The following is a 25,415-nucleotide window of genomic DNA, read 5'->3' on the forward strand; positions in this document are numbered from 1 at the left end:
TCTCCTGTTTGCAGAGGGCATATTGTCTGACTTCTCAGCATTCAGAATCTCATAAGCCACTTCCCGTAATAAATCCCCCTTTATCTATCTACACATAAGCTCTCCGGAGAACCCTGACTGACACAACAGTCGCAGCCATTTTAGTGTGTGGTTCAGTGACATTCGTATACTCACAATATTTTGCAACTATAACTGCTATCTCGTTCTAGAATATTTTCATTACCCCAAAAAGGAACTTGATACGAGTTAGTGGGAACTCCGCCTTCCTCCTTACTCCCAGACCCTGCAACTTCTACTGTTTTATTTTATAGATTTACTAATTCTAAACATTTCATGTAAGTACAATCATACATGTTTTCAAGGTTCATCGCTGTATCATGTATCAGTATGTCATTGCTTTTTGTTTTTGTTTTTGTTTTTGAGACGGAGTTTCGCTGTTGTTACCCAGGCTGGAGTGCAATGGCGCGATCTCGGCTCACCGCAACCTCCGCCTCCTGGGTTCAGGCAATTCTCCTGCCTCAGCCTCCTGAGTAGCTGGGATTACAGGCACGCGCCACCATGCCCAGCTAATTTTTTGTATTTTTAGTAGAGACGGGGTTTCACCACGTTGACCAGGATGGTCTCGATCTCTCGACCTTGTGATCCACCCACCTCGGCCTCCCAAAGTGCTGGGATTACAGGCTTGAGCCACTGCGCCTGGCCTCATTTCTTTTTAAGACCCAATATTCCATTGTAGGGATAATATCATATTTTGTTTATGTCACATCACATTTTGATGGACAGATTTGTCACATTATGAGTCAAATTTCTTTTTTTTTTTTTGCTCTAAACATTACAAATTTGACGATCCTGGTAACTTTACAATATTTAAATTAATAATCAAGGCCCGAATACAAAATTGATTTCTATCCCATGCCCCATTTTCCCCTTTGGCTGTAATTATTGTTTATTGGTGGTATTTTCAAAGTATGGGGCAGAGGCAGAATGGCAGACTGTAGTATTAGGTTGGCGCAAAAGTAATTGCGGTTTTGGATCCTGAACTTTAAATCATAACTAGGCTCAGATAACATCTTTATTAATCAAAATAGGAACCATTACCATCAACATGTTTTTACCAATGAGCGATAAGTTGCTTATGCCAATAGTGTACAAAACCCACGCTTCGGGGTTCAGCAAACTCTTGGAAAGCATTTTCTGCATCTCGCTGGTTGCGGAAGCATTTTCCTTGCAAAAAGTTGTTGAGTTGCTTGAAGAAGTGGTAGCCGGTTGGCGAGAGGTCAGGTGAATGTGGGGGATGAGGCAAAATTTTGTAGCCCAATTGGTTCAACTCTTTTTTTTTTTTTTTTTTTGAGACGGAGTTTCGCTCTTGTTACCCAGGCTGGAGTGCAATGGCGCGATCTCGGCTCACCGCAACCTCCGCCTTCTGGGCTCAGGCAATTCTCCTGCCTCAGCCTCCTGAGTAGCTGGGATTACAGGCATGAGCCACCATGCCCAGCTAATTTTTTGTATTTTTAGTAGAGACGTGGTTTCACCTTGTTGACCAAGATGGTCTCGATCTCTTGACCTTGTGATCCACCCGCCTCAGCCTCCCAAAGTGCTGGGATTACAGGCTTGAGCCACCGCGCCCGGCCCCGTGGTTCAACTCTTGAAGCATTGGTGGTGCGACATGTGGTTGGGTGTTGCTGTGGAGAAGAACTGGGCCCTTTCTGTTGACCAGTGCCGGTGTGAGTATTGCGGTTTGGGGTGCATCTCATCGATTTGCTGAGCATACTTCAGATGCAATGGTTTTGCCAGGATTCAGAAAGCTGTAGTGGATCAGGTCGGCAGCAGAACACCAAACAGTGACCATAAGGTGTTTTGAGGTCAAGTTTGACTTTGGGAAATGCTTTGGAGCTTCTTCTCGGTTCAGCCACTGAGCTGGTCCTTACCGGTTGTCGTATAAAATCCACTTTTTGTCACAGATAGAGAAGTTGTTTATTGTTGCACAGAATAAGAGAAGGCGACACTTCAAAATGATGATTTTTCTATTTTTGTTCAGCTCCTGAGGGACCCATTTATCGAGCTTTTTCGCCTTTCTAATTTGCTTCAAACGCCAAACATCTGTAGAATGGTTGACATTGAGTTCTTCGGCAACTTCTCATGTAGTTGTAAGAGGATCAGCTTTGATTATTGTTCTCAGTTGGTCGTAGTCAACGTCCGATGGCCAGCCAGTATGCTCCTCATCTTCAAGGCTCTTGTCTCCTTTGCAAAACTTCTCGAACCACCACTGCACGTTCGCCAGCAGCCCCTGGAGCAAATGCGTTGTTGATGGTACAAGTAGTCTCTGCTCCTTTATGACCCATTTTGAACTGGAATAAGGAAATCGCTCAAATTTGCTTTTTGTCTAACATCAGAGCAAGTAATAAGTCATTAGCAAAAAAACATGAAGTGAGAAATGCCTGTTAAAATGGTGTATAACGTAACCACATTTATGTAAGAATGTATTCCCATGTCAAACAGTAAGTTCAAACAATGTAAAAACCGCAATTACTTTTGCACTCACCAGTAGTTTTGCTGAAAATGAAAGTAGACTAACGACTGTCGGGTTAATAAGCATTTGCGACTCGACTGAATTGTAAAATAGAGCTGAAGTATATGGCCTTGATATCTTTTAGGTCCTTCTAGACTTCAGTCAGGATTAGAAAATTCCTTAGAGGTATGTTATGAAACAGTAGCTTGGACCCTCTCCATTTCCTTGGGAAACCAAGCCTTCACAATACTGTTAAACTCTCTAAATACAGGTATCCCAGTTTTGGTTTAACAACTAGTCAAATATTTGAGTGCCTTATGTGTTCAATGCACTGAGTAGAATTCAGATATTCGAAGTTCATTTTTAGTAGAAAAGGTAAGAACACGTATGCAAATAAGTTAGGACATATTTCCATATGTTAAAGCAGAACTTTCTATTTCCCACTGTCAAATATGAGAAACAAAAATTGTAAATATTCTCTTGTATGATAATTGACCTCTTTTTTTTCTCTCTCTCTTTTTTCTGTTGCTGTATTACTCACAAATTCCCATTTCTATGAATTGATTTGCTAAGGTTTAAATTTACTGAGTATATCTAGAGCTTTGAGAAGATTATAGCATCATTGTTGCTGGGAGATGAATGACTGGTCTGGTATTACTTGTATGATTTGAACATCAAACAGTTTGTGTTCGAGTTTGCACTATTTCATTCAGAGGTGAATTCTGTTTCTCGCCCCTGCCCTGCCTTTCACTTCCGATTTACCTGCAAATATTAATATATGTTCACAGATCATTGTTCAGACCTCCCACATTTTAGCTCTTTTGCTTGCTGCTTTTATTTTTTCTCTTTTTTTTTCAGGTTATTAATAAGTAGTTATAGAATTTTTAAGGATATAGAGTAACTATAACAAATTTTGTGACCAGGTGCCCTACTCTTTATTGTGGCTTTTCTTCTTTCCGGTTAGAACAAATGTATTGAACTGCTTTTAATGCTGCCTCAAGAAAATCTGAAACTTAAATATTGGCTTTAGGAAGATCCTACTCCATCTTACCCACTTAGCACCTCCAGCATGCCACATTCTGTGTGCATGTTTTGGGAACTTCCTCTCTGCTTTCTGTGATGATAGATTTCACCCCAAAAACTCATTGCAGGGCTCACTGGAAACTGATTCTGTGGAGGAAACAGTACTAAACTCATGGATATTGCAGACTGCATTTGCTGGATGGTGCATGAAGCTGTTCTGACCCTGTTTATTGCCTGAGTTAAAACTATTTAAAATTCCATGTCAGCCGGGCGCGGTGGCTCAAGCCTGTAATCCCAGCACTTTGGGAGGCCGAGGCGGGTGGATCACGAGGTCGAGAGATCGAGACCATCCTAGTCAACATGGTGAAACCCCGTCTCTACTAAAAGTGCAAAAAAGTAGCTGGGCATGGTGGCACGTGCCTGTAATCCCAGCTACTCAGGAGGCTGAGGCAGGAGAATTGCCTGAACCCAGGAGGCGGAGGTTGCGGTGAGCCGAGATCGCGCCATTGCACTCCAGCCTGGGTAACAAGGGCGAAACTCCGTCTCAAAAAAAAAAAAAATTCCATGTCTCCAGAAGCTAATGGAACATTTGTTCAAAGAAAATAATACGTTTTCAGAAAAAGTAATCCCCAAACATAGACTGCTAACATACTCCCCAAACACAGTTGTCCCACCCTTAACTTGTGGATTACTTCTCTCTCACACAAGATAGGTGATGTAACATTAAAATTAAAGTTCTTCTTAAAAACGTTTCCTTAAAATCATAACCTGGCTGGATAAGGCCAGGATACCTTTAGGGAGCTGGTATGGTGAGCTTCAGGAGCTTTTTTTGTTACAGCTTTCAGAGAAAACTAGACTTCACAGAGTTTCCAAGATTTTACTCCCATGAGCAGAATTTCGTTTTCTTAGAGAATAATTTAGTCTAATCCTCATATCAGCTGGGAGCTGCTGGAGCTCAAGGAATTTGGTTTGCACCTCTGTTAATTCCGTGTCTTGCAGAAATCCAGAGAAGAGTTTATTTCTGCAACTTGCCAGAGCCGTATGTTCTTGTGGTTCTCTGCTTCCTGGGTTTATAATTCTACTTGTGATGTGTCTGAGATACCCTTGAATCACTTGGATTTCAAACACAATAAACATCTTTTTGAGTTCCATGGCACATTTTTTCATGACAACAGTGAGCGTCATTAAAGCTTTTGTAGAGGGGCTGGAGGAGAATTTACAGCAGAGCAACTGTAGCTGCTTTAAATGGTGCTGTAGTTGACCCATCCTCAGTGACCCTATTCACTGGCTTCTAGCTTGTGGGAGCTTTCTGGCATCTTGCTTACAATTCAGTTCCCTTTCTTCTTCCTTATCTTTGCTTCTTTTCCAGTAGTAAAATCGTTCCTGCCTCTTAAAACTATAGAGCAGCTTCCCATTCTCCTTTATGCCCTAAGGCTAACACCCAAGATTAAAGATGGGGGTGGGTAGGCAGGGGGAGAGAGAGACGGACAGACAGACAGAGACATTCATTCTACCTCCAGCACTGTCATTTTCTAGCCATGTGACTTTGGCAAGAACACCAATTTCTTTACCTTTAAAATGGGAATAATTAGATAATTATGCAAAGCACTTCCTTTTGATGAGGACAGCAAGTCTCAACCCAGCAGGAGCCATGGATCTACCTATTTTGTCTTTCCTTGGAAGACGACGATGATGATTTTAACTATGCTGCTACCACTATTTTTAACAATAATCCAAGTGTGGTGTTTTTGAATGTTCATATCTTAGTAATTACTCCTCTCTAGATTCCTGTTTTCTGCTAGCAAGGTAACAGTGTACTCCTATTCAGAATTCCTTACCAGCTTCAGATTAATACACTTTCTGAGATTGTACTTTAGTCCAGGGGAATCCAAATGCCATCCTTTGATGCTGGGAGCATCTTAAATCGCTACCCGGATACTATTGCACTTTGTGTCTTTTTTCTATTACAAATTAACTTTAAGATGGTGCTGAAACAGAAATCCTCATTGAGATCTTATAACCGTAATCGGTTCATTGTCCGCCGTGGGCAGCAAGTCAATACACTGGGACACCAGGTTTCAGCAGAGAAAGAGGTTTAGTTGTACAGCTGCTGAACTGGAGGAAAACTCGAATCCGTCTTCCACAGGAGTTTGGGGTTGGAGTTTTTAAGGGTTTTCGAGTGGCTGAAGTGTGGAGATTGTTGATTGGTCAAAGAGTGCAGGGTAGAGTCATGGGACAGGGAGGTGAAGAAACTGTTCTCATGCTGATTTGGTGGTTCCTCTGTGGGGGTCTTTAAACCCATTGGGGTAGCTTGTCCTGTTGGGATTCATGCAATTTTCAAACAAAACCCTTAGGATTCTAACATTAGACATCCCATCTATCTTATAGGAGCAATGGGATACAAATAGTGAGAATCTAGTGCTGTGTGGTTTTTGGTTACAAGAAAGTAGGTCAAAGAACGGCATGATTAATGCTTAATTATAACTATATTTTCTGTCCGGAATTCTTGTTAACCTGCTGAGGACAGCTTCAATCTATGACTGCATGTAGCAGATGGAATGATTACTCCAGTACCCAGATTTTGTAGGAATTGGGTTCTTGCTATACTTACTTTGTAAATCAGCTTCTAATAGTCACTGCAGTGATTCTCTTTATTATGCAGTTTGATGTACCACAGTACTGACACCCAGTCCATTCTAACATTCTGTTGTTGGTAAAGACATACATGTCAGAATATACTGGCTTACTAAACAGGTAAGTAGCAAAACCAATTTCAAGCCCATTATAAAAAGTAGAAATTAAGCCAGGTACTGTGTGACTCATGCCTGGAATCCCAGCACTTTGAGAGGCTGAGGTTGGAGGATTGCTTGAGACCAGAATTTGAGATCAGCTTGGGCAACATAGCAATAGCAAGACCCTGTCTCTACTGGAAAAAAAAAAAGAAAGAAAGAAAGAAAAAAAAACTTAGCTGGGCCTGGCCTGTGGCCATAGCTACCTGGGAGGCCAAGACAGGAGATTGCTTGAGGAGTTGAAGGTCACGGTGAGCTCTGATTGTGCAACTGCACTCCAGCCTGGGCAACAGAGTGAGCTCTTATCTCAAAAAAAGGAGAACCAGAGAGGAAATACATTTGTACAGCACATAATTAAATGAGGCTTTGGTTACATATTAGTGTTGAAAACAAAAATAAAGTGATTGTAATGTGCGTATTTATTAAATGTGACAGGGAATATATTAAAGCAAATTTTTCTCTCCATTTTAATCAATGTGCAAATACTGAGTTTCTTCAGTTTGCGTAGATTTTTAGTTTCTAACTGTTCTAACACGCTTAATTGACTATGTGAAAACCCATGTAAAATTCTAGGCCTCTAAAAGATAGTGGAGCATTTGCTCAAAATTTTTTACCTTTGTTATCTATCCCTAAGGAGGAGAACATGCTTTAAAGGTTTTTCACATTTTACGTGTTTTTATTTGCATAACTGTTTAAGATATACCAAACATTTTCTATTTTTTTTTCTTTGCCTTATATGGTTCCCATGGATGGCCTGAGTGCCATTCTGCCCTGTCCTATACACAGAGAGGATGATGACCAGGTGGCTTACCTACCCCACAAAGCCTGGGTGTGGCCTTGGCATCCTGTCCAGCGTACCTGCCAGGAAGCCCCTGCCGTCATTTGTTTCAGTAGTTGGAATCTGCTTTTCTTGACTGTTTTAAAGTTCAAATTGAACTTGATAATGAAGTTAATGTTCTGTTTACTATGTATACCCTTGCCCTCTTTTTCTGGCCAGAAAAACAGGTCAATATGACTCTGTAATCATTATTCAAGTCATATCTCATTTGTAACTTTCAGTGTTTCCTTCTTTTATTCCTTCTTTCAGAGAACTTACTGACTGCCTGCTGGTTGTCCGGCCCTGTGCTGGGCCCAAGGATGCAGAAATGAGTGTGACTCAATTTCTGCTCTTGAAGAATGTCCTGAGGCATATTGTGGCATGGGAGGCAGACCTCTAAACCAGGATGTCAGATCTTTAGGCTTCCCTGGGCCCCATTGAAAGAATAATTGTCTCAGGCCACACATAAAGTACACAAAGACTAGTGATAACTCATGAAGGAAGACGAAAAAAATAGCAAAAGAATCTCATAATATTTTAACAAAGTTTACAAATTTGTGTTGAGCCTCGTTCAAAGCCATCCTGGGCGGCATGTGGCCCGTGGGTTGGACAAGCTTGATCTAAACAGATCGTTAGCGTGCCAGGCAGAGGCACTGGAGAGTCCCCAGTACTGTTTGAGAGCGCTCCAGTCCTGTCTGAAAGAGGGGGAAAGATTTTGCTGGAGAAGGCACCGTGAGCTGGAGCCGCGAGTCCGTCCAGGAGCACTGTGGTGCACTGGAGGCCAGAATCCTGCAAGGCTGCGTGTGTTAGTGATGTATACCGTCCGCTCTTCACACAACCTGTCTTAATGCCGAGGAATGAGCCCTGTTCCTCCTCTGGAACCACCCACACATCAGGCTCTCCACTCTGCCAGCCTCTCTTTCCGCAGCCAGGGGAGCTGTGGTTGCTCTGGGAAGGAAGGGCCTGGGTCTCTGGAATCTCCTTGCAGTGGCTCCCAGGACCCCTTTAAAGGGTCATGACCTGTAGTTTCATAAATACTCTTCTGTTTATATGAGCTCTTTCCCCTCAACCCCCAACCCAAATTTAGTTCCCAGTATTTTTCCAGGGCATACAAAATGTGGAGCAGAGCTTATTTCTGCATCAAATTTGAGACTTTTTTTTTTTTTTTTGTCTCTTTTGTGGTTATATTAGATTATTTTCAGAGGCTCCCAGGGAATCCTGAATCATGTCCTTTTTGTGGGGAGGGGTGATTAGTGTTGAAATGGACTGACTGTGTCCCTCTTACCATATTAAGTAGTTGCAAGACAAAACCATGGGGAAAGAGCTTGCTATCGTTTGACCAAGGAGAATGGTCAGTTGAGTGCCCCAGGTCAGGATGGGGACCCTGGGTGTCTGTGTGTGTGTGTGTGTGTGTATGTGTGTGTGTGTGTGTGTGAAGATTTCTTGAATTCAGCACCAATTGATTATATTCCTCTAGAAATTCAGAGAAATATAAAAACAAAAAGTAGGGAAAAATTCTAAAGCTCCAAATCCAGTTCTCTAAAAATATTTTGAGGGAATCTTTTTATACCAATTCCCAAATAGTGAAAGACAAGCAATGGTGAATAAAATATCAGCTGTAGGGGTTCCTTAGACCAGAATATACTTTAAACTCTGCAGCAGCTAATAAGTTAAAGGTGTTCCAATCCCTAGCAATCAGTTGCACATTTTAGATCCATCTGGGGTCAGTTTTTAGTTCCTAAAAGTCATATTGCCCAAATGTCAGTGAAATTTGAGTTCTGCAGTGGGACCCTAGTGTCCTGAAAATAGGTTTGTGCCTTTCCAAAGGGGAGACCCAGAGTCGGGATTTTTCATTTACTACCAACACTATTGCCAAGTGGATGTCTCCTTATCCCTAAAGAGGGGACAGATAATGGCTGTATACAGACCAGCATGTGATTTTATGGGTCTTGGTTGTAGGCACGCTGTTGGAATTCTTTTCTTATCTTAGTGTAAACTGATTATTGAACCATCCATTTCAGAGAATTATTTGGTCTGGTTTTAGATAATAGGAGTCTCCCTGGTAGTGTTTTGGATGATTTCATTGCTTCACAGGTTCACAGGGGCTGTTCTAAGAATCAGAAATGTTGAAATGGACCTGACTGACACGTTAGCAAAATTGGACAGCTGCTAGACTTGAATATCAGCTGCTTTGCTCACTTTGCTTTTTCGTTTTTGTTTTTTTTTTTTTTTTTTTTTTTTTTTTTTTTTTGAGACGGAGTTTCGCTCTTGTTACCCAGGCTGGAGTGCAATGGCGCGATCTTGGCTCACCGCAACCTCCGCCTCCTGGGCTCAGGCAATTCTCCTGCCTCAGCCTCCTGAGTAGCTGGGATTACAGGCACGCGCCACCACGCCCAGCTAATTTTTTTGTATTTTTAGTAGAGACGGGATTTCACTATGTTGACCAGGATGGTCTCGATCTCTCAACCTCGTGATCCACCCGCCTCGGCCTCCCAAAGTGCTGGGATTACAGGCTTGAGCCACCGCGCCCGGCTTCGTTTGTTTTAATGAGCCCCTGAAGTAGGGGTCTAACTAATATATATTCTGAAATCTCTATGGTAGAAATGCCTTGCTTCTATATTATGAATCCTGGGAAATTCAAAACAATTTTCATAAGGAACCTTTCCATAAAGCAAGTAGGGTGTCCCCCTCTTCCTGTAATTCATTTTCATAAAGTAATTTACAGAGTTTGAGACAATAGATAGTTTTTGCTTATCAAAGATAATCTTTGGAGAACTGCAAAGCCTTCACTTTTAACAAGGTCCAGAGAAGATTGTCCTTGTTACTTTCTGCTGATAATGTGAGCAAGGACATGCTTCCCAAGTGGTAGATAGGGATGTGGTCTTTCCACTCAGAGGCTTTGTGCTCCTTAGAGTTGTCCTTGACTTTGATCAAAGTTGTGTTCAGATTCCCCAGAAAAGCACTCCGAAGATCTGCTTTGAATTTCTTTATAAAATTATATGTTTGTTGAATGGCACAGATAACTGCAGAAGACCGAATATGAATAGATGTTGTAGAACAGGTTAGACCAATTAGCTCTTTTCCATTTAGTGGGGGAATCAGCAATGTGTGAGGGATGGTGTTTACATAAGGAATGTGGCAGATCAGATTTGCTTGCATTTTTCTCACACCATCAGGAACACCGAATATCCAGCACTGTTTGAGACCGGCATGCTTAGCACAGAACTCTTAGATTAGGCTTCCTGGACCAGAATGTGGTCAAAGTATGGGATTCACCAGAAACTACATGTGAAAGTTTTTTTAGTTTTGAGTCATCCTCTGTGAAGTTCTCCTCCTGAAAGGATGGCATCTTAAGACCAGAGATGTAATTTCTAGCTAAATTAGATGGAGCCCTTTTGTTACCATTGTTGCTGTTAGAACTTTCTTACTCTTTTACAGTGGGGTTCTTAGCCTGGGTTAATGGGTGCTTAACCTGAGTTCATGGGCCCTGCAATGAATGTAGTTCCCTGACATTGTCTGCAAAAGTTTGTGTGATATGGATGTTTTTTGTTTGGTTTGGTAAAGAGAGGGTTTATACATGCATTAAGTTCTCAAATGCGCCGTGACTACCAAAGACTTACAGAGAAGCCAGTGATTCTGAGACCAGTCATTGCTCCTCCTGTTAAGCTGCATCCTCTTTAGCTCTACCAATCTTCACAGCTCACATGGTCCCAGCGTCGATTCCCTGTCGCTTATGAGCCCATAGACAAAACTGTTAACCTGTATTTGTATGTGTCAATTTGACATAGGATTGATGGTCAACCCTTTAAACTACTGTTTGGATTTCCAAGCTGGAGATTGCTGGGTAGTCTTTGTGTCGTTTCTTCTCGGGAGACTTATTTGCTATAGTCTGCCTCAGCATGGCCTTTGGACCATGCCCACTGGACAGTCTTACCACAAAAAGCTTCAGGATGTTCCTATATTTTTAACTGCAGTCTATCCTGAGCTATAATTGATCTTTTCTTTTCTCTTTCTTTCTCCCCCGCCCCCCGCCCCCCGCCTGGGAGAAATTGGGCATCTCAGCCAGGAATTCGTTGAGATACTGCGGTGTGTTCTCTCCACATTTCTGGAAGCTTTTTGGGGCGCTCTGTTGTTAGTGGTTTTGCTTGTCCTCTGTCTTCCCTTCAGCAAGATTTGCTCAAGCGGAGGAAGCACAGAAGAGACAGGTTGCTGAGGGATTAGGTGAGTGGGCGCTTGCAGGACTCTTTGTCCCCGCCAAATGATCTTTTAAAGAAACTGTCGGGTATTTTTCTTTGAATTTCTCAATTTTAGTGTGAATTCTTCTTTGCCAAATGGCTTTTGGGGCTTTGCCTGGACCCTGTGTGCCAGAGTCAGAGATTCATCTTGGCCAGACACTGCCACATGTTGAAGAGGGAGCTGTTTCCAGGAAAGCTCAGAGAGCTGTGGCTCCTAGAAATCTTTCCTTGATTGTATGAGCCAGGCCTCAGCACTTTGGACCATCTGGAAAATTTTGGACCTGAACACCACTATCTGTGTCATAGATCTTTTTATTCTCATTTCATAAGCTTTTGTTTTAAAAATCTTGTTCATTTGAGATACATACTTATTAGTATTTTGTAGTATATATTTTGACCAAAACTTCTGCTTATCTATGAGCTCTAAGAATTATATCCCTGTGGAGTACAAAGAATATCTTCAGAAGAAGGGTTGATGCAACATCTGCAGATATACATTACTTTTCTTTGTACCATTATGGTACTCAGTAAATAGTCTTGGAATAAATAAATAAGGAAACCTTTTACTGATACATGCTGTTAGTGAAAGTCAGAATGTTGCTTTGCAGTTTTCAGGTACTCTTGAAAAATGATGGTTTCATCCCTCCTTCATTCTCCATAGTGTGGTATGTGTGTCTGTTCAGTACAGTTTGAGTCTTTGCCTCTGCTGTTTCTACAGTGTCTCTTCTTCTCAGTGGCTATCAATCTATTTGTTTGCAGATGCAGATGGCGTCTCCAAAGTGTGCTGTGCGGTAGAGTCTTTACAACCAACGAGCACATTATTTTGCTGTAGTTGTACTTGACATCACTGTTCATTTAGTGGTTTGATTTAGCACTATGCTTATGCCAAATATAAAGCTGATTCTAGCTCTGTCCAGAAATAGCTCATGACAGTTGGAATGTTGCTTGTTTTTGTAGTTTTTTTTTTTTTTTGCAAATTAGCCAGCCAAATATCTTTGAACCTTTTTTTCCCTTTAGGTAACATGTAGATATATTCATTTGCTGTGATAAATCAATATTTATTATTATATCTGATTACTTCCTGTCCTTTTGGCTAAGATCAAGTGTATTATTGTATATATATTAAGCACAGTTTTTAAATTGTTTTAAACAAAGTCTCTGTAGCCCAGGCTGGAGTGCAGTGGCATGAACTGGGCTCACTGCTCACTGCAACCTCCACTTCCTGGGTTCAAGTGATTCTTGTGTCTCAGCCATCTGAATATCTGGGATTACAGGCACCTGCTACCACACCCAGCTAATTCTTGTGTGTGTTTTTAGTAGAGACGGGGTTTTTCCGTGTTGGCCAGGCTAGTCTCCAACTCCTGGACTACAGTCCATTTTGGAAATTAAGACATGTATGCTCAAGTTAGTGAACAGATGATACAAGTTATTCATAGGATACTTTTGTGGCATTGAAAAGCAGAGAATTATTCGTCATAAGCGGTCCCTACAAAACAGGGTAGCGGTACATTGAGATCACAGTGGGCTAGCAGCCATTGGGAAAACGTGAAGTATTACAGCATTGAGTGCCGTGTCCCTGAAGGCTGTATAGACTCAGATTGTGCATCTAGACCATACCATCCTCATGAGGATTCTAGCTGAGAGGTACTGTCATTCCCAGAGCATCACTCAGTCCGTGTCTTTCTAGCTAAGTCCTTTTTCGTCCTGTCCGTCCCTTCTTACTTTATGGTTATCTCTGATGAGTTCACTCTGTTTAAAAGTGTGATTCTTGGGTCTTGCCTTACCCCTCTGTATGGGAGGCTAGTGGGAGCCAGACTGTCTGAAAGTGTCTAGTGAGTATTTTCTCCTCCTCTGTTCTACGTTCATGTCGCCCTGGGCTCACATGTGCCCAGAGGACTTTGTTGAGTCCACGCTTTGCCGCTCTGCTCTCAGGTGCTTTTTGGTGATGGCCTACGAAAGTCCCTGATCTGCTGTCAAAATTGGCTACAGTTTTCCTATCCAGTTCCTGGTCTCCATCCCCGTTGTTGTTGTTGTCGTTTGACAGGGCTGTAGACAATCCCTGGTCACCCTTGGCGTCCTCTGTGCTTCATTTCTTTGGAAAGGTCCTTCAGGCTAATAGCGGAGATGACGGAAGCCCTCGCGGCCTCCTTTGGCAGCCGCTTTCTCTCAGCTCTCAGCCCTTTTCCTTGGCAGAACCCATTTCACTTTGTAGAGGTTGGAGCTGACCTGGAGGAGAAGAAAGGTCATTTCTCTGGAGATCCAGAGGGATGATCCCACCCCCAGGGGATTTTGTTTTCCAATTTTCACCTTAGTCAGGTGACCTAAGGTTTAAAGCAGGCTTGAGGGAGGGTAACATTTATTATTCCACCTTTGCTCATTTTGGAAAGAAAAAAATGTGTTCTCTTTATTTCTTCCTTGACAGGGAGCTAAATCGTGCTTTAGTTGAGATTAGTGTGGTTGAACCCTATGAAATAGCCATTTTGTCGTAAAAAATTGGATCAAATACTGACAGTATCATCTGGTTCAACTTAATGTATCTTATTCATAGAATGTGAGCTTGCTTGTAGCTTGTTTCTATTGTTAGTGAGACGTGAAACAGTATTCCAGAGGCCGCTCTAAGTGATTTTCATGGAAAGCCAGGGCTAAGATTTCCACCCTCTTTCTGTTGCTTCCTAGGTCACACTTCACCTGAATCCGATCTCCTCGGTCCACATCCACCACAAGCCTATCGTGTTCCTGCTCAACTCCCCACGTCCCCTGGTGTGGCATCTGAAGACAGAGAGACTTGCCACTGGGGTCTCCAGACTGTTTTTGGTAAGTGCTTAGCACCCTCCCAAACTGATCCTTAGCACAAGGATATAGTGACCATTAAACTTTGCTCGACTTTTAAAAGAGGCTTATTTTAATGAAGTAATACCAGAGTCCAAAGAGGGTTCCAGTTGGAGGATGCGCTTAGTGATATTTGGGTGCATAGATGCGCATTCACAGAAAGCAGACACACCCACCGTCTTCTATGGACGGAGGGTCGGGTCTAGTGTGCACGTTAGAGCAGGACCTGTTGTGGTGCTCTGTGTGGCCTGAGCTTTGGTTTCAGCTCTGAAACCCGCCTTGTACCATCAGGAGCGCTGTAAATATTGTAACTGGCGACCGGGTGTGTGGTCCCAGACCACAAAATAAATATGCACGGACCCATACTATTTGTATATAATGTGGGCCTAATTCCTGACATGAGGATCTGTTTTTTGAGAAAGTGACACAGTGAGCTCCAAAATGAAGTCATTTGTATTTTATTAAAAATACAAGTTGGAACCCAGCTCGGTGGAAGATCCAAATATTACCTACTATTTGTAAATCATGTCCCTTTGAGTTTGCCAAAACATTCAAGTTTGCTAGTTGTGGAGAAATGGATGGGTTGTTTGGATGGAATTTTTTTGGTATGATATCATGTCTGATGATGAGCAACACTGCAACTTGGTAGTGGTAACTCACATTGTCTGTTGCGAGAGCTGCAGGCTAATGTCCCAACTGCAGCGCTTGAGGCCCTAAACCTCTCTTGCTCACAAGCATCCAAAACAAGTGGAGTCCCCAGTTAATAGTTTTCCTCTTGCCTCACGAATCAACTTTGCCAGTTAATGACTCTCAGTCCCGATCTGTAGTTTCTGGCCCCTGTATTTGAAGGGGCCGTATTGTTCTAAAAACTCAAAGGCTCTTGTTGAATAATGTAAGAACCCATAGTCAATACAATTATTATAGTAAGTATGCAAATGAGTAAAAGGGAGAAAAGAAAAAGCTCCTCTTTGTAGTAAAATGCCAACTAATAGAGGAGGAACAAAGGAGTTATAAAATGATCATTTTGCAACCATCATAGTAAAAGTTGACAAGGCAAGAATTATCAACAGATGCTAAACTAGCGGAGGTGGAGGGCGTTTGGGAAATAGTATATTTAGATATTCTTAAAATATCTTTTACACAAATTACTTATTAATGACACATAAAAAATTGTGACTGTAATCCTTGGGGATACCCAATGATACCTTAACCAAGTGGTGAAAATTCATGTCAGCCACGTGGGGCAGATGGATGTTGTGTACCTGTAAATGAGAGAGAACACAGCATCACTTTGGTAGTATTTTTGTCAGAAATGTGTATAACCTGAATCTAATCATGAAGAAATGCTGACAAAACTAAATTGAATGACATTCTGTAAGGTAACTGGCCTGTACTCTTCAAAAGCGTCAGTCACGAAAGACAGAGAAAGGCTGGAGAGCCATTCCAGATGAAAGGAGGCAAAAAGACACACGTGATCCTGAACTGGACTGTGTTGGGTAGGGAGTGGGGCAGCTGCTATAAAAGACATTATGGGGACAGTGGATGAAATTACAATTGAGCCTATAGATTAAAATATTGTATCAGTGTTATATTTCTTGAATTTGGTCATTATGTTTTTTATATAAGAGAGTATCCTTCTTAGGAAACATACTTAATACTTAAAGGTTAAGGGCTCAAAGGTCAGATTATTCAGTAAATAACATGTTGTATAGAGAGGAGAAAAAAGCAGATGTGGCAAGATTTTAAAAACTGGTGAATCTAGTTAAAGGGTATACTAGAGTCCTTTGTACTAGCAACTTTGCTGTAAATTTAAATTAATTTCAAAATAAAACTTTTAAACTCAAGGTACATTTATAAGGTGAGTATTATTGATAACTTTATTGTAGCCTTTTCTGGGAATTGTAACTCTTATTACTTCTATATTAAAAAGGCCAAAAATCAGTAATTATTTAGTTGTTATTACTAGCACATTTATTTAGCACTTAGGACATTTCAGGTCACTAAATGCTCTAATACTTTATCTCATTTAATTCTCACCATAACCTTCTACAGTACGATAGTGCAGATTTCTTCCTGTAGATGAAGAGCTAAGATTTAGAGAGGGTCAGTCAGGCGTCCCCAAACTTGTTACACAGGGGGCCAGTTCGCTGTCCCTCAGACCGTTGGAGGGCCGCCACATACTGTGCTCCTCTCACTGACCACCAACGAAAGAGGTGCCCCTTCCTGAAGTGCGGCGGGGGGCCGGATAAATGGCCTCAGGGGGCCGCATGTGGCCCGCGGGCCGTAGTCTGGGGACTCCTGGGTTAAGTAGTAGCCCAAATCACGTGGCTAGTTACTTGCAGAGTTGGTACTCAAACCCAGATAGGACCTATTCTACAAGGTCTTATGCTAAACTGTCTGCCTTCCTACTCATCATCGCTGTCACTCTCCTCTAATTAAAGTGAGTTGTGACAGGAAGACTAATGGCTCTGATCATAAAGTCATATGCACATTTAAGTCTTGTACTGTAGAGCTGTACTGTCCCATACTGTAGGAAATAGCTGTGCATGGCTACTTAAGTTAATGAAAATCAAAAATGCAGTTCTTCAGTCCTGCTTAGCCATATTTCAGGTGCTCAATAGTTACATGAAGCTAGTGGCTACCACAGTGGGCAAGTTACGGAGACATTATGAGCAAAGGCAGTGCATGTCCTGGTTTGGATCCAAATGGTCACCTTGGGCAAATTAATTTCTCTAAGCCAGATTTTTCTCAGGCCCTCTATCATAGGGTTGTTATCTTGAGTAAGTGAGATTATGTATAAAATGTTTGTAGACATTACCTGCCGTTGCTGCTTTTATTTCTTTCTAGTCATAGTAAAAAGTATGTGGGATGGGTGTTGAATTCGCATCTGTAACTATTATGAAGTATCTAGCTTGGCTGGCCCCAGATTGAAAAGAGTTCTGTTTCTCTGGGCTGTAGGTCCGGATGAAAGTGTGGGCCACGTGTGTCATAGCTATACTTAACCGCCGTCTGGATTCTTTCTTCAGTCTGCCAGTCAATGGGTTTTGAGGGAGAGTATCTTACTCTTAGTTATTAATTTGCTTTAATTTTGTTTAAAATCTATAAAAACTGTTTCTTGGCCATCAGTTTAGACTAGCAATGAAAGAAGGCGGCGGCTTTAGTAAACAGTTTTAACTGCAACCGCATTAGGACAATGGTATCTAAGGAGATTGCAGATCAAGTAATGAGCCTAAAATTACCAGCATGTGGGAGGCAGCATCAGGCGAAGTCAAGGATTTAAATTCCAGGACACCTGAACTCTGCTTTGTTGTTCAGCAGGCTTCCTTTAGGGAAAATGTGTTGTCCACCCCCCCCCCCCCCCATATGCACATTTCTTCATGGCCTGGAAGAGACGATGGAACATCTGTTGTTCATTCACGTTCTCACATCAGCAGACAACGAGCAATACAAGTTCTCTCCCAAGCTGGGCTGGTCTCCCTGGGCAGGCTCTTCCCTTCCTCTCTGTGGCCTGAAATGGATTTTAGTGTTCTGTTCATCTCCTTGACAGCCTTTGCCGCAGAGGGTCTGGTGATCAGTAGAAATCCAGTAGTGTGTTCTCTTTATCCATTTATATAGTTAAAAGTTAAAGTTTGGGGATAAGATAACTAAATTGTTTTACATAAAATGCTCATCAAACACTTGAGAAGCCCCACGGGCTCTCTGGAAACTGGGGCTTCGCTGTTTTCATCACTGTCTTCTCCAAGGTTACCCAGGGGGCTTAGAGGAGTCGTGGAGAGAGAATGGGTCTCCTGACTCTCAGTCTAAGCCGCATGTGTCCTAGAGTCCTTCCTGATATGCTGCTGGAGGGTTTGCATTTCTGTCTCAGAGCTGTCTACTATGTATGTAGAGTTACAATACTTTTAACTTTTTTTGTAATAGGATGATGAGAAAAGTTCAAGTAATAGCATCTACTTATTTATCAGGGTGTGACCTTTTTTTTTAAATGGACATGTCTGTGTTGTTATGACTGCCCAAATTTAAAAAGGAAAACTTTCATAATTAGTTAGGAGGGTTACCCAGAACATTGCAGCCACCCATGAGCGTGACTAAAAACATACTTTAATACTGCTAATAAAGGCAACTATCTGTTTCTGTCAGATCATTTCAGTCCTTCTCACCCCTTCACAGCACAGGCAAGAAGAGGGCGTGTCAGGCAGGGAGAAAGTGGGACTTAGTTTGCTCTGCAGGTGCACCTCCTTTATCTGGTTATTCTGCTTACCTAGGAAATATGAGTGGGCTGAAGAGTGATGTTTTCAGGCTGAGTTTCAAGTAGTGAATCTTTGAGTGTGACTCACATGCACACACATGATGAAGTTGTTATAGTCTTATAACAACTATAACAACTTTCCTTTTGCAGGGTGTATGAGTGTCTCAGAGAACAATCAGAAATAAAAATCATCTTACCGTCTCAGTGTGTCATGTTGAAACAAGTAATTTCTTAGAAGGATCACATAAGCCCGTTTTAATTTATGCATTCGTTTCCACACTGAAAAAAAAGGTAGAACTTAACGGGGTGATAGATGCCCTAACCTTCAACCTGAGTTTGCTAAAAAAGATTGAGAAGAGCCACAATCTGAAATTGTCTCTAAGGCCATACTATAATTTAAATACACAGTTTCTAGAGGAGAGACACAAGTGGCCAAAAAGCACATGAAAAGATGCTCAATATCATGAGTCATTAGGGATACGCTAATGAAAACCACAGTGAGATGCCACTTCACACTCACTAGGATGCCTACAACAAAAAAGATAATAACAAGGGTGTGAAGGCTGTTGGGAAATTGGAACATGCTTACATTGCTGTTGGGAATGTAAAATGGTTCTGTGGCAAACAGTTGAGCAAAACACATGTCCACAAGAACTTGTCCACAAATGTCCAAAGCAGTATTATTCATAGTAGCCAAAAAGTGGAAATAAGCCAAATGTCCATCAACAGCTGAATGGATGAAAAAAGTGCTATATCCATATAATGGAATATTATTTAGCCATAAAAGGGATTGAAGTTCTGATACATACCACAACATAGATGGGTGTTGAAAACACTGTACTAAGTGAAAGAAGCCAGACACTAATGGTCACAAATTGTGTGATTCCAATTTTTATAAAATGTCCAGAATGGCCAAATCTATAGAGACTGAGAGGAAATTAGTAATTGCCAGGAGCTGATGGGAGAGGAAAACGGGGAATGACTACTGATGATATGAGATTTATTTTGGGAGGTGATAAAAAGTGTTCTGGAATTACATAGGGGTGAAAATATCACACTTTGTGAATATACACAGAAATACTGAATTGTACAGTTTGAAAGGCTGAATATTATGGTATGTGAACTATATTTAATAAAACTAGTGAGAGATAACCTTGCTGCAGCACTTTGTGTGTGTGTGTGAGAAGGACGGGGTCTCACTTCATCACTCAGGCTGGAGTGCAGTGGTGCAAACGTGCCTCACTGCAGCCTCAAGCCTCTGGGCTGAAGCAATCCTCCTGCCTCACCCTCCCAAGTAACTGAGACTGCAGGTGCATGCCAACATGCCTGGCTAATTTTTCTTTTTTTTCTATTTTGTGTAGAGACAAGGCTTTGCCTTGTTTTCCAGGCTAATCTCAACTCCGGTTTGGGCTCCCAAAGTGCTGTGTTTATAGGCATGAGCCACAGTGTTGGGAATGAACTAGATTTGTAAGTGTATCTTTTAACTTTATTCCATGTACCTATCTGATCTTTTTTTTTTTTTTTTTTTTTTTTTTAAAGACACGGTCTGGCTCTGTAGCAGTGGTGTGATCCCGGCTCACTGCAACCTTTGCTGCTTGGGCTCAAGCCAGCCTCCCACCTCAGCCTCCCAAGTAGCTAGAAGTACGGTCCTATGCCCCCATGCCCAGCTAATTTTTTTATTTTTTGTAGAGATGGGGTCTCACTGTGTTGCCCTGCTGGTCTTGAACTCTTGGGGTCAAGCAGTCCTCCCACCTCAGCCTCCTGAGTAGCCAGGACTACAGGCATGTGACCCTGCACTCAGCTAATTTAATTTTTTTGTAGAGATGGGGTCTCACTTTGTTACCTAGGGTGGTCTCAAACTTAGGCGAAGCCATCCACCTGCCTTAGCCTCCCAAAGTACTGGAAGATTACAGGCGTGAGCCACCGCACCTGGCCTCTGATTTTTTTTTTTTAATCTTGCTTTAATTGTATCCGAAACTTGAGCATTCTCTCCTGCAAAGTCTGTAGACCTGGAGCCCTAGGGCAAGCAGAGTTTTCAAGATGAGACCCTAGTGCCTGGCTTTTAACCTAAAATGCCTAGTTCATAGGCCATGGCCAGCCTCCTGATGTCAGGCTTAGTCACTTCACATGCTCCTAAGGCAAAAAGGGTATCGAAGATTAGAGAAGTTACAAGAAATAATCAGCTTCTTCCAACCTCATTCACTCTTGATGTTGCTGTGCTGTGATCTGTGTTTTCTAGCCATTTATCATTAAAATCAGAGAACAAATGTATGTGAAGGTGTGTATATTTGAGTAGGGGATGGGGCATGGAAGGGGATTTTGGTCTTTGAGGTACCATTGCTGGAGCTGGCAAATAAAAATAGAGGATACCCAGTTAAAGTTGAATTTCAGATAAACAAGTAATTGTGTTAGTGTACATGCAATATTTGGGACATAACATATACTAAAAAAGGATTCATTGTTTATCTGAAATTCAGGTTTTTGTTTCCAGTTAACACCCTGGCCTGGGTGTTAAGAGGCCTGAGTACTAGTGTTGGCTCTGCCACGAACTAGTTATACATCTTGGGGGAAAAAAAATCACTTAACTATTCAGGCCTCAGTTTTCCTCATTTCTAAAATGAGGGGATTGTATTAGCTCATCTCTAAAGTTCCTCTCAGCTTTTAAACTCTGAATCTTTAAGAGTGTGACTGCTAGATATTATATCCCAATTTAATTTGGAACAGAAACTGGCAAATTGAGCATTGCCTCTTCAGCAAATCCAAGTAAATATCAAGGCAGGGCAGTTGAAATAAATGACAGAAATCAAACTTTGTGCTATTAGCTTTGGGTTAAAAACAAGTCAAACCTTAATTCTAATGAAAAATGTAAATTGATACATTTAAAACCAGTTTTGTATTTTCAAGAATCGGGGAGAGCTGGGCGAAGAAGCTGGAGTGGCCAACATCTAGTTTTTTCCTTTTATTTAAATTGGAGGCATTTAAAAAAAAAAAAAAAAGGTCCAAATATTTTGGTCCTGTGCCACCAAACCACAGGCAGTTCTCTGGTCTGCACTGCAGTTTGGATGACTGACAAGACTCGTGAAAAACAAGTGCTATTTGTTTTCCTGTGCCTAGTATTTAACTGGAAATCAGAAGGCTAGATTTCCAATCAGTTGCTAAATAGGCCCAGATGTGTGCTCAGCGCGGCACTAGGAAGGGACATGCACAGCCTACACCATCGCGCATGGCCAGCTGTCACCTTTTCATGAAGCCAAATGATGTGTCACTGGGGGTTGTAATGTCCAAGCATGCCCTAAGAATAACTCAGACATTCAAGTTTTCTTGTGGAGGAGGGAACTTTTTTTTTTTTTTTTTTTTAAATTCTGTATTCTATTGTGTTGCATTAAAAAAATCTGGAAATAATTTTTTTCTTTTCTAATTTCATCCTTTCCCTTCTTTCGCAGTTCCCCCACCCCCACGTTTATAAAAAAACACAGAATTAGCATACCTGGTATGATGATTTATGTATCTACTTGTCATTTATCCAACATCCAGTTTTCTTGTTCATTTATCCAACACCCCGCCTGAGTGGGAACTGTGCTAGCTGTGGAGCATCCAGGGAAAACTGGGGTCAATTGCCTGTCCTCAGGGAGCTTCCCATTATGTGGGAGAGCTGGTTGAAAAATTGGGAATTGCAGTTTAGTGTGAGAAGTACTATTACACTAAATCATAGTGTAAATTGGAGAGAATGGTAGAAATGGGAGAAGATGAGAATTCTCTTCTTCCGAATGCAATCGGGGCAGCTTCCTGCATGCGGCTGGCTCTGGAGAACACTGTGGAAATGGGTCGGGGGTTGCAGACACAAACATAGCTCTTGGCTTGGCCAGAAGCATTGCTCCTGTATTCCAGGGTCCTGGGTAGACCAATTTGGGTTTTCCAGTGAGGTCTTTCCCCAGATAAATTCTCTCTTGAAGGAAGATTAAATAACGAAATGTTTCAAGATTGGTGGTGGTTCTTCTTCTTTTTTAAAATGTCTCTTGCGGAATGACTCATTGTGTCCTGTGGGGTATTCCAAGTGGTTGTATACCATGCGTTTTTATTCCGGAGTTCGCTCCTCTGTTGGTTTTGTGGCTTGTCCTTAAGAGCCTTAATTATATGAGTCTTGATCCTCTCATCAACTAGGGTCAGTCAACTACCCTGTTTCCTAGGAATGCGTTTTTGGCCCCATTGTGGTCATTGAGCTCTTCCTGAATGTCACTATGGCAATTAGAACATCAGAAAGAGCCCAGTTTCAACTGGTAAACCTGGTCCAGACGGGGTTTTTGAAGGACTCCCTGGGATTTATTCTAACTTGCTGGGTGAAGGCTGGTGAATGTGAGTGAGTGAATGGCCCATGGCCCTGGAGATTTGCCTGGGTGTATTCTTCCCGAGGAAGACATCCTGTCTGGGAGGGTTCACGCAAGTGTAGACTTTTCCTGGCTCTGGCTGGACTTGGGTCATGTCTGTGTGCAGGCATGGGTCACAGCCCTGTGAAGGCTTTGCTTTCATTCAACAAATTGAGGTCAAATAAACTCGCTTTCACGGAGAGGAGGCAAGGTTGGTGTTTCTGTGTGTGGAGTCCCATGCTGTCCTTTAAGGCATTATTGTCTGAGACTAATCTGGTAATCAGATGCATCTGCCCGTCCCAAGTGTTGGGCAATTGATTGTATCAAATGTCACATCTCTGGTGCCCTTTGTTGATGTGGGGGCCAGCCTCCAAAGAGCTGTTTGGTAGAAAAGTGACTGTTTTGTAAAGGGAGGTGGCAGAATGTTTTATTTCCATGTAATAGGAGAGGGGGAAAAAAAACAGCTGTCTACCAGGAGATGCTGGGAGGCTGACTTGAAGGCTGTGGCGGTGCCTTGGTCCTCATAAATTATAGACAGTGATGCCCTTGGTACGGGTTCTTCACAGGTGGCTCATACTCCCCATCTCAGAAAGGAACTGCAGGATGGTCCAGCGCCTTCCTGGGCACAGGTTGTTAGGTTTATTGGAGGCAACTTAGTTTTTGCACCTCAAGTCCACATTCTCTAACTCTAGTGTGGAAGCTGCTTCCGATTTCTGCAGGGGAGGAAGGAATCCCTTTAGCCTTTCTAATTTCTCTGTCTAGGATAGAGTTTGCATCTCAAGATCTGCTTTTGCCCTTTGTTCCTAACACTTTATCCTTAGATGGCTCAGGGTCTTTGTTGCAGCTGTGGGTCCTTAATGCCACTGTGCTAGGGAGTGACCATTGGTTTGCCTCTGCCTCGTCCCATTGAGGTGGTGAGTGACACAGTATATACCTGGAAGTCAGGGGCTCATCCATCTGTTACCTCTGGCAAAAGTCTCACCTTTATTTGCTCTCTGGCCTTTCCATCTTTATCACGGAGAGCCTGTTATTAAGATTCTATTGGTTCTAGGTGATGCAGACTGCACGGTGATATTCAGAGCTGCCGTTTGGAGCCAGGGCTGCCCCAATCCATTAAAACAGGGTTTTTATATCCTTTTCTAGCAGTTTGGATAGGACAGCTGTGGTCTTGCCATAGTGAGGAATAACTTGTGGCCTGTTAACCTCAGCATCTACCAGACAAATCTCATGGCCCAATGTGGGGATGGATACATACGCATGTATGTGTTTGTTTAACAAACACTTCTGATGTGTGCCTTGTGTGAGGCACTCTTCTGAGTACTTACATGTATGACCTTATTTAATCTTTATAATAAGCCCGTGAAGTAGGTGTTATTGTTGTCATTTTTTTTTTTTTTTTTTTTTTTTTTTTTTGAGACGGAGTTTCGCCCTTGTTACCCAGGCTGGAGTGCAATGGCGCGATCTCGGCTCACCGCCACCTCCGCCTCCTGGGGTCAGGCAATTCTCCTGCCTCAGCCTCCTGAGTAGCTGGGATTACAGGCACGTGCCACCATGCCCAGCTAATTTTTTGCACTTTTAGTAGAGACGGGGTTTCACCATGTTGACCAGGATGGTCTCGATCTCTCGACCTCGTGATCCACCCGCCTCGGCCTCCCAAAGTGCTGGGATTACAGGCTTGAGCCACCGCGCCTGGCTATTGTTGTCATTAAGATGAGGAAACTGAGACAAAGAGATTAACATGTACCTGGTCCCATAGCTAGTAAGCGGGGGCTCTAATCCGTGGACAGTGCCTCCTAAGTACTCAGTAAATGTTAGCAAGAATAGTAATACTTTCCAGAATGGTCAGTGGGGACCTCATTGGGAACAATCACACTGCTGGCTCGAGGGCAAGACTGTGATTTTATCTGTAACTCTGGCCTCCGGTCTGGAGCCACTCATGACCATCCCAAGAACAGGGCTTCAGAACTGAACCCATAGAGCCAAATCAGGGCATCAGGTCAGGTGAGCAAAGTTCTTGTTTCAGCGAAGTGTGTTGTGAATGACTTATTTCAGTACTGGGATTTAGATCAAGTTAGTACTTCACTTGGATAAGGGTTTTAAAACTGTTTCTTGATCCCTTTCCCAAGAGCACTTTCCCTCTGGGGTCCCAGTTGGAGCATTTCTGGATCAGCTCCACCAGGATGCCATGCTTAATATCTGCATCTATCCTTAACCCTTTGGGAGCCGTTTGTTAGTTGATGCTAAATATGTTCAGTTCAACCCTTCTTGGCTTTGACTAGGAGACCACCTTGATCATCTTCAAAGACTTTTCAATGTAGACTGGAAAATGGGTGTGGCCTGCTTTTGCTTCAGGGCTAATATTAGGAAGCTCAAACAAGGCTCTTACACAGTTGTTTTGGGCTAGAGGCCTCATCTCCGTTCCTGCCCTCCAAGGAAATGTCCTTTAGAACTTTTTTTCCCCAAACCGTTGTAAGACCTGTGGTTGCTGGGCCAGGATATGCAGCTCTGTTTCGCCTGGGGCTTGTACCAGCCATTCCCAAGAGCTGTCAGTCAGCATTTATCTAGAGAAACAGAACCAGGCAGGGATACATATGAAGAGATTT

General features: G+C 42.4%; 1 protein-coding gene across 3 annotated transcripts in view; it reads left to right on the forward strand.

Moving 5' to 3' along the window:
- Positions 1-25,415, forward strand: part of TGFBR3 (transforming growth factor beta receptor 3) — a 230,952-nt gene that overhangs the window by 136,316 nt on the left and 69,221 nt on the right. For all 3 annotated transcript variants that reach the window (XM_039460980.2, XM_039460977.2, XM_074381442.1), the window contains exon 4: positions 14,050-14,187. In XM_039460980.2, coding sequence (XP_039316914.1) covers positions 14,050-14,187 — 138 coding nt within the window. The remainder of the gene's footprint in view (positions 1-14,049; positions 14,188-25,415) is intronic.

The sequence above is a fragment of the Saimiri boliviensis genome, chromosome 11 (assembly GCF_048565385.1).
Source record: "Saimiri boliviensis isolate mSaiBol1 chromosome 11, mSaiBol1.pri, whole genome shotgun sequence".
Lineage (NCBI taxonomy): Eukaryota > Metazoa > Chordata > Mammalia > Primates > Cebidae > Saimiri > Saimiri boliviensis.